Source organism: Prionailurus viverrinus, chromosome E3, assembly GCF_022837055.1.
Source record: "Prionailurus viverrinus isolate Anna chromosome E3, UM_Priviv_1.0, whole genome shotgun sequence".
Lineage (NCBI taxonomy): Eukaryota > Metazoa > Chordata > Mammalia > Carnivora > Felidae > Prionailurus > Prionailurus viverrinus.
In genome coordinates, this window is record NC_062576.1 from 5,401,022 (window position 1) to 5,413,962 (window position 12,941).

General features: G+C 55.8%; 1 protein-coding gene across 6 annotated transcripts in view; it reads right to left on the minus strand.

The window, feature by feature from the left end:
- Positions 1–134: 134 nt before the first annotated feature.
- USP42 (ubiquitin specific peptidase 42) overlaps positions 135–12,941 on the minus strand; it is a 71,814-nt gene continuing 59,007 nt past the window's right edge. For 4 of the 6 annotated variants that reach the window (XM_047838773.1, XM_047838772.1, XM_047838771.1 and 1 more), the window contains 7 exons: positions 12,718–12,858; positions 12,444–12,544; positions 10,952–11,105; positions 8,827–9,540; positions 8,592–8,686; positions 5,577–7,055; positions 135–4,509 (listed from right to left, as the gene is read on the minus strand). In XM_047838773.1, coding sequence (XP_047694729.1) covers positions 4,176–4,509; positions 5,577–7,055; positions 8,592–8,686; positions 8,827–9,540; positions 10,952–11,105; positions 12,444–12,544; positions 12,718–12,858 — 3,018 coding nt within the window. In that variant the 3' untranslated portion in view covers positions 135–4,175. The remainder of the gene's footprint in view (positions 4,510–5,576; positions 7,056–8,591; positions 8,687–8,826; positions 9,541–10,951; positions 11,106–12,443; positions 12,545–12,717; positions 12,859–12,941) is intronic. The other 2 variants (XM_047838774.1, XR_007147794.1) reach the window with 2 other exon arrangements.

Genomic DNA, 12,941 nt, shown 5'->3' on the forward strand with positions numbered 1-12,941 from the left:
TCCCTGCCCTTCCTCCAGGTCCAGGAAGGCGGGGAGGGGAGGGGGCAGCTTGGGCTCCAGACGGTTCTGGAACGGGTGAGAAGGGTCTGCTGAGCAAACGGGGAAAACAGCGGTAAAGAAGAAGACACAAGATGTTGAATTTGCTGCCATTTATATACTATATAAACTTTACATGCTGTGTATTTACAGTGGGGCGAGTGCTTTTTTTAATCTTTAAAAAAACAAAGATCAAACTTTAGACATCTCTGAACAACACAAACTGTATAAACCATACAGATTATTCAGATACAAACTGTATTAAATACAGTTTTCCCCACTCCGTCTCCTGATGCAGGACCAGTGAATTATAAGTGTATCACAGTTTGATAGCATATCCATATTAAAAATAAAATCACAGTATGATTTTGTCTGTAACTAGAAACTTTAAGGGACCAAGCTGACAACTCAGACTCCAATATCATAGTCAAGACAAGAGACACTGTATAAAAAAGTGTTAAGTAATAAAAACATACTGTAGGCTTTACAAATAATGTTTGGATTATACATTCATAATGTAAATACTCATCATAACTGGTAAATCGATTGGAATAGTTCCACAAAGTTCAAAAACAGAACTTGTCTATAAAATACATTTTCAAATCTTGAATACAACTAAAATATGAAGCGAATTAGTTTCTAGTATCAGACATTACAGAAAACAGACTGCTCCCAAGTCTAGTCGAGAGCTCGTGAATCTTTAAATAAGTCTTTAAATTAAATATACACACTGTCAGTTTGTTTGTACTTTTACTAATTCCATGGTTTCCCGGCTGCTCTCGCACCGGAGGTCTGGCTTGAAGGAGCTTTTCCATGGAATGCGAGCAGTCCACCTGAGTCTGATTAAGCAGCATTGAGATGTTCCAGTCCAGGGCGTCACTGTCCGTGGGATTTATGTACACGCTGTTTACAACGGTCAGCAGTTGTAGAAAGGGTTCGTCCGTTTGGAATAAGGGGAATTAAGAAAAGGTAAAAACTAAAAAAAAGTCCTCCATGGTAAAATCTGTACAGTATTTACTAAAGAAGCACCACGCAGATTTGAACAGAGTTATTTCTACATTTATAATTTAAGCTGGGTTGGGGATGGCTTCTGTTGAACACGCTGAATCTGAAAGACAAGAGGCGGCAAGCAGCGGGCGTTAGTACCTCCCGGGGCGGGCGGCGGGCGGCGGGGCGGCTCCCCCGCCACCACCCCAGTCGGGGCCTTCCTTCCCGCACAGTCCGGGCTCCCTGGGGGAGCGCTTCTTCCCGACCACGGGCCCTCTGCCTTCCGGAAGGGCGGAGAAGGAAGCGGGCTGTTCCGGACGGACGCGCGGAGGGAGCCACCTGCTGGGCCCGAGCCCGGCTGCCGCTAATCCTCTCCGGCCTTCAATCCCCTCTCGCTAGAGAGGAGCCTGATTCCTTAATCAGGCTTCGGCCTTTTCCTTAAGACACACGGACTAAGCAGGTTGGTTAACTGCACGTTAATCCTCCGCAGACACTTCAGTGAGATCCGTTTCAAATCCCCCCTGCGGCCTGGGAGCCACACGGGACGACGTCCCCTCTCCGGAGAGAAGGGCACGCTCTCCCGCCTCCCTCGGCTGACGCGGGCCGCCGACCTGCACTACTCTCTCCCCGGGGCCGCCGCGTCACGGTCCGAGTCCCGATCGGTCACGAGGCGCCCCGACCTCGTTCAAATAACGCCGAGTCCTTCCGAAATCAGTGTGATTTCTGGGTGCGCGCGCGGACTCGGCGCTCCCGGCCGGGCGCCAGCAGGCGAGCGTGTCCGGCGTGGGGTCCGCCAAGCCCTCGCTCCCGAGGCACGGGGACCGGTGGCCGCGGGTAGGATGGCGATTCCGGGGGGCTGCTCTCCTCGGCCGGCGGGGCAGGCCGGGCGGCGGAAAGGGGCTTCTCCGTCTGTGTGGATTCTGGCGCTTTCCGCTCTCCCTCGTTTTCTTACGACGAGGGGAGGAGGAGGGAACCGGGTGGCGCCGCCCGGCGAGACGGGGGCCGGACCCGAGGAGGCGGGCCGAGGGGCCGAGGTCTGAGCGCGGCTCCGCGCGGCGCCGGCCTGGGGGAGCCTCCCGCACCTGCTCCCCGCGGCACTGCCTGGTCCCCGAGGCCCCCAACTCCTCATCTGCGTCCCCGCGGCGCCTCCACAAGCAACTATGAAACGTACAGATAGAAAACCGCTTACCATAACTAGTGAGTTTTTTGTTTTGAGGCCAAGTTTTCAATCACCTAGAAAGCAAAGATCAGGAAAGAGATTTTAATGACGGTTTTGCAGAATGGTTCGTGCCTGCTGCTGTGTGGGCGCAAGTGATTACAACCAGAACCCCTTCTCGGCGGCTGGGTGCTCGCTGCCCGAAATCCGTCCCCGCACGGGACGGGGACGAGGACGAGGACGAGGACGAGACGAGCCGGCGCGTGCAGTCGCCAAGCCTTCTACTGGAAACAAGACCTTCCGTGATGGCTGAGATGCACCGAAAGCCGTGCCGGTGGGGGTGGGGACGGGGCCCTCTCCGCCCACACCCATCAGCACTGTCCCCGCAGGAGAGAGCAGATCTCAGGCCAAAGAAACCAGGCAGCGTGTCGTGGGGCCGGAAGACGGGAGTCTGACAGGTCAAGTTACCAGGACCAGGGGACACGTGGCAGGGGGGCCACAGGGTCTGTCATCCTCAGCCAGAAGACAGGGATGTTTGGCATGGAAGGCCAAGCAGGTGGTCCCTGTCCTTGAAGAGGACAGGATGGGACAGGCACGCGGATTCCTCCGTCTGCTCTCCCCGGAAGCGCTGGCCGCACACCAGCCTTCGAGTGCCATCGCCCAGGACACAAAGGGCCACCGCTCAACCAACACAGAGGCGTATCGCAGCCCCTAGGGACACACGTGTGGCCCCCAAATGCCAACGGCTCAGGCTTACACTCAACCCGTTTTCCCTCCGGAGCCACCAATGTGTGCTGCCAGCCACCGACCGTGGTCCTCACCAGGCAACTGCAGCCGGGGGGGGGGGGGGGGGGGGTCTGGCAACAGGCAGAACGGCTGGGAAGCCGCCCACCACTTCCTCCCAAGTACTAGGCGGTGGTCAGAAGGGACTTGACCCTCACCAGGCCAAGCCCCTTTCCCAAATCACCAAAAGGGTCACGGGACACGGATCTGAAACTCCGTATCATCAACACCTTAAAAAAAAAAAAAAAGCCCAGGGCAGACAACGGCCCCGCGTCACCGTCTGGCCGGCCACGGCCACGCTTCTCTGTCCCGAGCCTCCCATGTCCCTCCCGCTGGGACACTGCCTCCCTCACGCTCAGGGCCCATCTGTCCCTCCTTGGTCAACAACCACACCGACCGGGGGCCACTGGAAGGACCGGTCTGCCCTCAAAACACACAACCAAAGGGCCTCTGGGTCACCAAGACGACGCATCAAAGTCCCAAGAGCACACCTCAGGCGTCTGGGGCCGTTTGTACAAAAGGCCAGAGGACAACCGTCTTCCCCTTTGGGTGCCTCCAGCCATTTAAAACCCGAAAGCCTTTCTTAGCTGGCAGGCCACACGGGGACCAGCGGGGACACCTCGCCCGGCCTGTGGGTCACCCGCACAAACCGGATGGAGGGACGGGGGCGGCTTTAAGTGCGGTGTGAGGACAGAGGGCGGAGACAGCGGTGCAAGGCGGTAAGAATCCAGCCCCCGCGGCGCCCCGGCCTGGGGGGAGCCGCGCAGCAGGAGCCAGCGCCCCGCAGTCCAGGTGCCCCGAGAGGCCAGGCCGGCCGACAGCGACAGCGGATGTTCCTAATGACCCGAGCCCTCGAACTGAGTTTAAGCTCGCACTCCGAGGTCTAGAGGTTTAAGAAAGAAAATACCGTGAAAACGTTTCTATCAGAAATGGCTTAGAAACAGAAGTTCTGGTCCTTCAGGAGCCACACACACACCCCCAGAGCCACAACCTCCAGCGGCCTCGTCACAGAGGCTCTGCTGAGCCCGGCTCCACGTCACCGAGGTTCTCCATCAGCACTAAGGGACCGGTTCCGGGTCCCCACACCGCGCCACCGAAGCCCGCGCTCTGCCCGGGAGCCGGGGCTGGGCCGGGGCAGCGGGGCTCCTACCGAAGGGTCCACCCTTTCGTGCCACGTGAGGGTCTCTTCCCGCGTGTCAGCAAGAAATCGTTTCTATATTCTTAATTCCAAGTATCGCCTCTTACCCTGGCCACACTCAGACAGAGGACACCTGTCATCCCTGCTTCCCATCCTTAAATGTTTTCTCTTCTCACAGAAAGGCCCAACGCCTTCCAGAGGCAGCCCATCAGTGAGGGGGAAAGCGCCGTCCGTTCTCCGGAAACGGTCAACAGTCTCATGGCTGGCGGCCTTGGGGAGGTGTGGCTCTGAGTCTTTAACAAAGTCCTCGGATTTCCTTGAGTGCCTCTTCTTTTTCTTCTTCTTTTTTTTGTGTCTGTGGAGGTCGGCATCAGAGCACGCGACCGAAAGATCGGAATCCTGCTGATGCCTGCAGAGGAATAAGCCACAACTCAAACCACCACAAAACCAAAACCGCCTCAGACGGGCCTGGTCCTTGGCCTTGCACCCGCCACCGCAGACCCTCACCGCAGACCCTCACCACCCACCCACACACACACACACACACACACACACACACACACACACACACACGCCGGTGAATCCTACCCGACGCTGTGCTGCGCTGCCCGCAGGGGATTTTCAAGTCCCGGGTGTCCGGCTGTAAAGTCACCAACCCGGACCCCACCTGCCCTGCCTTCCGCTCTGCCCCGGGGCTGAGGTGGTCGGCCACAGGTCCAGAGGAAGGGTTTCGCTAACTTCTCTGAAACCAGTGGCTGAGGGGAAAAAACGCTTTTGCCCGGAGCCTCGGGCACCGAGGAGGGAGGGAGGTCCCCCTCGGGTAAGGGCGGCTGTCTACCTACGGCTCCCGGTGATCCTGCCCCGGGGTCTCCGTCTCGAGAGGCGTCACATCTCTAGTTAAGACGCGTAGCAACGCCGCTCGTGCTCAGTCATCTCGTCACAGAGAAGTCATTTTCCAGACAATCTCTGACCCGTTTAGCTTTTTAAAAATACAAAAACAAGCTTCCCAACTAGACTGCAAACTGAGACACGGAGCCAGAGGAACGGACCAGGCCGAGGCGACAGGTGCCCGTCCCGGACCCGCGCCGTCGGCGGGCCGGCAAACGCCGAGGGACGGTGGCCTCCTCTGCCTGCCCGCCTGGCGGTCCCTGAGTTGGAAGGAAACGTTAACGGGTAGGAAGACGGGAACTACGTCTGCCGAGTAAGATTACGAACACCGGTTACGAGGTCAGAGACTCCCAAGTTCTCACGTACAGACCACCACACACTTACTCCCGCGGATTATCGAGCGCGGACCAAAACCGGCATCGTTTTGGAAAAAGAGGTTTTTAGGCACTTTCCGATCCCGTGAAGTAAGATACGGCTTACAAGCGGGGCTACAGCCCGCAGAGATCTACGGCAGGGGACGCCGAGGCCCGCGGAGGTGGGGACGCGGCGCAGGAAGCGGACACGGGGCGCCGGCGGCCTCTCCCTCACCTGGAATCTCGGTCTCGGTGTTTGTCTTTGGATTTCTTTTTCTTCTTTGATTTTTTGTGCTTCTTCGCTTTCGGCTCTTCCAAAGGCTCCTTCTGTGCGCCTCTCCAGGCTCTCTTTTCTCCGCGACCGTCGCCGTTTTCCAGGCTGTCGTACCTCCGTTTCCGCGACTTGACGTTCTCGTGGTCGTGAAACCGGCCGGCGAGGTCACAGGTGTCGTCTTCGGCTCCAGGCGCGAGCTTCTCGTGGGGGTGCTTCTCGGGGTAGGGGAGGGGCGCGGGGGGCGGGCCGGCGCGGGGGCTGAAGCGGTGCCGACCCTTCCCCTTAGCGGCCGCCTCGCAGCCCTTCCTGCTCCTGTAGCAGTCCCGGTAGGGCCGGCCGGCCGCGGCCGCCTTGTCGTACGGGCGCTCGTGGAAGGGCCTCCACTCCCGCGCCGCGTACAGGGCGTACCTGTCGTGGTAATACCGGCACTTGTCCCAGCGCAGCTTCTCGGGGTAGTACTTCTCCCGGGCCCAGGGGTGCTCGCCCTCCGAGTGGTGGTACCGGCCCCACTCCTGCTCCGAGCCGCCCCGGCTCCGAGGGTGGTGGTGGCCGTACCTGGCCAGGGAGCGCGGCTCGCCGGGGCTGGCCCGCTCGCCGTGGCAGGGGTGGTGCTGGCTCCCGCCGCAGTGCTCCGTCCTGTAGCGGTCCTGCCTGGGCCGCTCCCTCGTGTACGAGCGCCGCTTTCGGTGGTAGCGGTCCTCGGTCTTGCTCCGGCTCTCCCTCGCGCGTTCTCCGCTGGAGGAACGATCTCTTCGGTTGCGATAATGTCCTCGGTCAACTCTTCTGAGGATACTGATTTTTTCCTTAACCGGAGAGCGATCTGGAACTTTCTGTCCCACCTTATTTTCTTCACGTTTTTCGCCGTGGCTCTGCTCGGGGCCCCCTTCCGAGCGATGCTCTGTACCCGTGTCTACTTGGGGAGAGGGGAGGTCGGCGGCGGCCGCGCCCGCGCCCTTCCAAGGGCCCTCCGTGTCCGTGTCCGCGCGCTTGTCTCCGGTGACGCAGAAGGGCTCGTGCTCGCAGGCGCCCTCGGAACGAGCCGGGGGACTTGGGCTCGAACCCTGCGCCGCCTCCACGACGGCCGAGGCCAGCGGGCTGTCTGTGCGCGTCCCTGATGCAGCCTGGGCTGGTCTGCTCTGGTCGTCTGTTAAATCCCCGGGGCCGCACGGCTTAGGGAGCGGATCGTCCCCCGCGCCGTTCCTGGTGCTGCCGCAGAGATCGTCGGCACCGGGCGAAAACTCCTCGGGTTTTGCTGCAATGTTTTCAGAGACTTCTTCTTTGGTAGATTGGATGCTGGGGTCCGAGGGTGGCGAGGCCTTCTTTAATTTGCTGCTAAGACTCGTGAGTGTCTCCGGTTTCTCCCGGGAATCGGGAGAGGGGCTGCCAGGCTCGAGCTCTGCGCCGGGACCCTCTGCAGGACCTTCCTCGGTTCCAGGTGAACTGCAGCCCCGGCAAAACAGAGAAATCGACACATCAGTCATCGGCTCCATTGTTCTAGAGCCCACGGGGACAAAAACTTCCAAGACCTTCATTGACTAAATGATCTATGCCTTTAACATACCTGGCTCTACTCGATATGGGGCTTCTCCATTTTGGAAATTTCGGCATTTTCCCTTTCCCTCGTTAAATAAAAATAAAAATCTTCCTATCAGGCTCACCTACTATCCCGCTTCTCAGCTGCGGTAACTCCGCAGTTCTAGGCTCCTTCTGTCTTCAGATACACTTCTAATCCCTAGTACCTATGAGGCATCGGGACAGCAGGACGATGGCTGGAGGCTCGGACTTTCCTCCTGCATCTCTCCTGAGCCTCAGAGCTAGAGTTGCTGCCTCCCAACAGAGCCAACGGCTCCTTGAACTACTTATGAACTGGGAGCCATCAGGGAGGCTTCAGAAAACCTTCCTGTGGTAAACGGACTCTGCCCTCGACTGCTACAGAGCTCCCGAGGCATTGTCAAGGTTAATGCAAGTTGGCAGCAAACAATAAAAACCCTACAGTGGCCCCACTTTTTCGTGGGAAGATACCCGGGAGAGAGAACACAGATGAGATCAGTACAGGACAAGTTACCTCCGGCGTGTCAGTGAGATTCTTGAGCCCGCGTGTACACACCCACTGGGTTACGATACACGCGTGGCTGTGTTTATACAACCATCTACGGCCATCCTCACACACATTACATTTGGGGGCAAACTAAGCTAGACTAGGAGAGAAACAACAGGAGAGTCATTACAAAGTCACTGAGGGTTCAGGCTGTCTCCTCTTTAAGGTAAACTGGAGGGACGCCTGGGTGGCTCAGTTGGCTGGGCATCCGACTCGTGTTCGGCTCATGTCTTGATCTCGCGGTCTGTGGGTCTGGGCCCCGCGTCGGGCTCTGTGCTGACAGCTCAGAGCCCGAAGCCTGCTTGGGATTCTGTGTCTCCCTCTCTCTCTGCCCCTCCCCTGCTGTGCTCCGTCTCTCTCTCTCTCTCTCAAAAATAAACATTAAGAAAATAAAATTAAAAATTAAAAAAACCACATACCAATTAAAAAAACAAAACATTAAATGGGGAGATACACTCTCATCTATGAATGCAATTTCAGGATTGTACAAGGAGCAAAACAAAATATGTGCAACTTGGTAGAGTCGAGAAGCCCTGCCCTATACCCTCAACGAGGCTTCAGTGTGTTTGTCATTAGAAGGATTAAGTGAGACAGTCAGTGCTAGCTGTCCGATTCAGAAGCGGGCTGTGACATCCCCAAGCCAGAGACACGAGGCTGAGCAGGAGGAAATGTTACCTCGAGGACATCGTTTTCATGGAAAAATTATCAGCCTGATAGATTTTTTCTTTCCTAAGAGGCACTTAACACATTCTACAGGTCATTCACATCGTTCACGGTAAGGTCCGCGCAGGTTCCCCAAGGCTCACGGGAAGGCTCACGCAGCGTTCACAGAGCACACCCGCCACGGGGTCTCGCTGCCTCGCTGTTGATCGTCTTACCTTGTCTCTTCGGTGGCACCTTTCACTTTGCTGCCGAGTTTGAAGGTCTCTAAGATGTTGTCTTCCGGGAGAGGGGGCAGGGGAGCGGGCATCGACTACAACAAAAAACAAAGCTCTCTCAGCTCTAGCAGCCGCCGGGCGCCTCCTGAAATCCAGCCAAGCGAGCGGCTGTACGTGAGAGTCGAGGCAAAGCTCCACCCCCCCCCGCCCCCTGCCTGACCCCCAAAATGCTCACCTTTCCGGGAAGACCGTTCGCCTTAGAAAAGGGATTTTCTGAGTGTAGGGCAGGCTGGACTGGGCAGCGGGCACCATCGCAGGGCAGACCGTTCTCTTTCAGGTCGCTGTCTGGACTGTCAGCACCATTTAGAGCGACAGGCTCTCGAAGCTCGAGCGGAGAGGCCTCGTCGTCTTCAGCATCCTGCACGGAAGAGTTCGAGCTCTCGATCGTACCGAGACCGTTCTCCTTGCCCAGGCCCTTTGCCTCCTCGTCAGACTCCTCGGACGACTCGGCACCGTAGGGCACCAGGACACTGGAGCGCAGCTTGGACTTGCCGTTCATCACAGGCTTAGAACAGGACTCACTCGGGGTCATCTGCTTCGTGACTTTGCTAGAAACTGCTGTCATAGATGCGCTCGAGGTAGACTGCATTGCAGAACTGGTGACGGTGGAGGAGGGAACCGGCTTGCTCGGGGTGTCCAGAGAAGGGCCGTGAAGGCTGGGCTGAGACTGGCCTTGGCGAACAGGTAACTTGTTGTGAATACTGATCGTGATTTTTTGTTTCTTGGGATGTTCTGGAATCACAGAGGGCCTGTTAACGGACCAGTTCTGAACAGAAGTCGAAGCATTAACAGACCCGGCCCGGCTGACACTGGAATTTCCACTAGGACTTGACATGGAGCTGCTCGGTGCTTCTTTCAATGGTCCGGTCCCATTTAAGTGAGGTGGGTTCTGGAAGAAAGAAGACCTCAGCTGCTGAGAGCCTCAGGGATGGTCACAGACATAGCACCCACTCTGGTGGGGGGCCCTTCCCATCTTGCTCATCTTTTTCTTTTTTGGAATACCAAGTTCCCCACACCGAGAAACACCCCCTCCTCTTGTCCACTCCCGACCACCATGAACTTTCCGTGGGTTAATCAACACACTGGGACCACTATTGCTGTCAGAGAGCAACCCCAGACCGGATCCTTTCTGCTCCAATCTGACAGAAACGAACAGGCCCCCTGAAGCACGGAGACGCGTACGTTCATCTCGGTTGTGTTTCTCGCGAGCCCAATGCTGTACAGACAGAGTGCCAGCCCGTGGAGAGTTACCACTGGCCAAGGGAGCCAGGGAGACGGGTCACACGGGCAGACACGCCAGAGCTGCTTCAGGCACCATGCCCCCCGCCTGTCCTGTCACCTCTGAATCCTACTCACAGGTGTTTTGCTCCAGACCCCACCCGCGCTGCTCTAACCTCGAGGGGCAAACTGGCAGTCACGGGTGAGACCTCGTTCACAGAGCAGTTCTGTTCGGCCTTCGCGAAGTTTTCTTAAAGAAACACTGGAAGGCTTCACGGGAAGGAAAACCAAACACCTCGAACCATCAGTATTAACCACCTGCCACACGGGGCACGTGCTCTCCAGCTGGCCAGTGTCCTGATGTCACTGTTAAGCAGAGCCCAGTGCGGGAGCCCGTGATCTTCCCCAGCTCCCAGAGCCATCTGATTTGTGACTCTGGCTCCATCCCAAACCCCGTCCGACGTCCATAAAACACAGCGTACAGCTCGACAGTCTGTCGATTCAAAACAAACTACACTCGAACTGAAAGGCCGGTAAAGCCGCAGTCTGGGTGGCGGGGGCGGTTCCACCCGCGGGCCGGCTGTCCGCAGTCACCACAGAAGGTGAGCACAAGTCAGGCCTTCCCTCCTGTAGACTCGGGCGGCTTGTCACCCAAGCAGATCACGGATTCTCCAAGAGGCCACTGGGGAGTGTGCCCGACCCAGCTGGATGGCGGACAGAGCCACACTACTGAGGGGCTAGATGGACATACGGAAAGTATTCTTTTTGTGAAAGGGTCACTCTCCTGGAGCCTGGCACTCACCCGCCAAAGATTTAGTCCCCGAAGTGAACGCAAGTCCAAAGTGAGAGCTAAAAGCTCTAGCGTTTAAACCTACTTATACCCGGACTTTTTTCCTCATCATTACTTCCACACACTGAAATCTGTGTGTTTGAAGTATTTTATAAAACACGGCTGGAAGAATCTTTTCGGACAAGAAATCCAGTCGTACCAGGACACGGCAGCTGCTGCAACGTCAGCAAGAGGCTCTGAATGACGCGAAAGCAAACACAACACAGAGATGATGCTACCTGTGCAACCTTACCTTTATCACATGAGAGGGAAGCTGTGGTCCCATAAACCCTGATGCGGCCTGTTTGTTGCTGACAACCCGCTGGCTGATTACGGGTCGGGGCGAGGACTGGCCGGGGCTGTGAGTGGAATGCGTGAGTTCACCTCCATTTTTCACATCGTGGGACCTGGGGACAGACGGTGACAGCGCTTAGGGTTTCGCAGCGCATCTTCCCAGAAAAGGCTCATCTCTAGCCCCTCACAGGTAGCTGCAATGCAGAGCTTTGCACAGGGTCCCCTCTGGGTCAAGGTGGGCGGCAGGTGCTCACAACAAAGGTAAGTGTGCAAAGGTTTTGTTCTTTTAATTTCAGTTTTAAGCAATCTCCACACCCAACGTGGGACTCGAGCTCCCATCAAATGGTATTTTAAATTGTGTATTCTGAAGATGACGCTACCTGAAGGATATTTTTCTTTTCTGTTTACATTTTTCCTAATTACAAATACATGCCATTACAGAAAATCTGCATCCAGAAGTTAGGAAAAAAAAAAAAGTACTGTGCCTCGCCTCACCCATCAGAGACATCTACTACTCAGATTTACTGGAATATTCTCCAAGCTTTAGCCTATAATGATGTTTTCAATACCAGTTTGAAAAATTTCAAATTGCTTTTTTCTCCGTATATATTGAGCTTTCTTGTATCATTTAAAAAAAAAAAAGGCACTGGGGCATCTGGGTGGCCCAGGTTAAGCCTCCGGCTTCGGCTCAGGTCATCATCTCATGGCTCCTGAGTTTGATCCCCACATCGGGCTCTGAGCTTGACAGCTCAGAGCCTGGGGCCTGCTTGGGTTTCTGTGTCTCCCTCTCTCTCTGCTCCTCCCCTGCTCGTGCTCTCTCAAAAATAAACAAACGTTAAAATTTTTAAAAAAGGCATCATAAAAATCATTTTTGACAGCTGCATAGCAGTCCGACGCATGGATACACTATAATTTATGAGCTCATCCTGCTGACGTCCGAGATTTTAGGATGTTCCCAGCTTTCAGCTACTATGAATGAACGCCACAGAGCAAACGTCAGTCGTTTTCCAAGGCCGTGCATTACCAGACATGGAATTAGTGAGTCAGAGTACGCAGCAGCCACAGGAGAAGAGTGAGTGGCGCCCACCCAAGCCTGGCCCAGGAGGGTCACCGGCTGCCTGTGCTCGGTGGTAGAGAGGCGCCCACACCCAGATCCTCAGAGTCCCCCTTCCGGAGGCCTCCATGCCCAGGCCCGAGCCATTCGCCGCCAGGAGCAGCAGCCCCCCCCTCCACCATCGCGTCCCTTCCTCTGTGTGTTTCACCGTCCACCTGCCAAGGAGCTGGGAGCTAAATCAAACTCCTAATCCGTACTCAAAACACGACCTTCCTTACTCTGTTGGCGCCTCTGAGCTGCTGTTTTAAAAACAACCAAATTCTGAATTTAAATATGCTGATGAGATGAAGAGAAATGGCGTAACAGAAAATGCAAAAATGTGTTTTCCTGAGGATACCTGATATAAAAGAGTACGTAAGCTTGTTGACTGAGTACCGATCTAATATCACTGGTGGATACGATGGAGTCGTTCATCTGATACCAGAGGCCATTGCTAGCCTGCAAAAGAGAGCCAATAAAAGAGAGATTAGACAGCATGACAGAGGAAACACCAAGCAAGAGAAATGTAAGAAGAATGGGCTTTCACATTCTAACTGGGAAAGTCCCACCTTGCCCCCTCAGAATGCCAGTGCTGCCTCGAGAAAGTTATTAGCAAAATCTGCACAGCTTACTTTGATGTAGCAGAAGTAGTGGCCAGCATGGCAGTTAAAGCCGGTGTGGACCAGTACTGCATACAGGACATAAATAATCGGTTCCCCGTTTGGTTGAGACATGTACGGTCGGATGTCAAGGTACTCAGGGTATTTCACATCCTAAACAGAAACGGAGAGGGGAAAAAGGAACATCGTTTCCGAGGGCACAGATCACTCTGCACAAGCACGTGGAGACCCGCGGA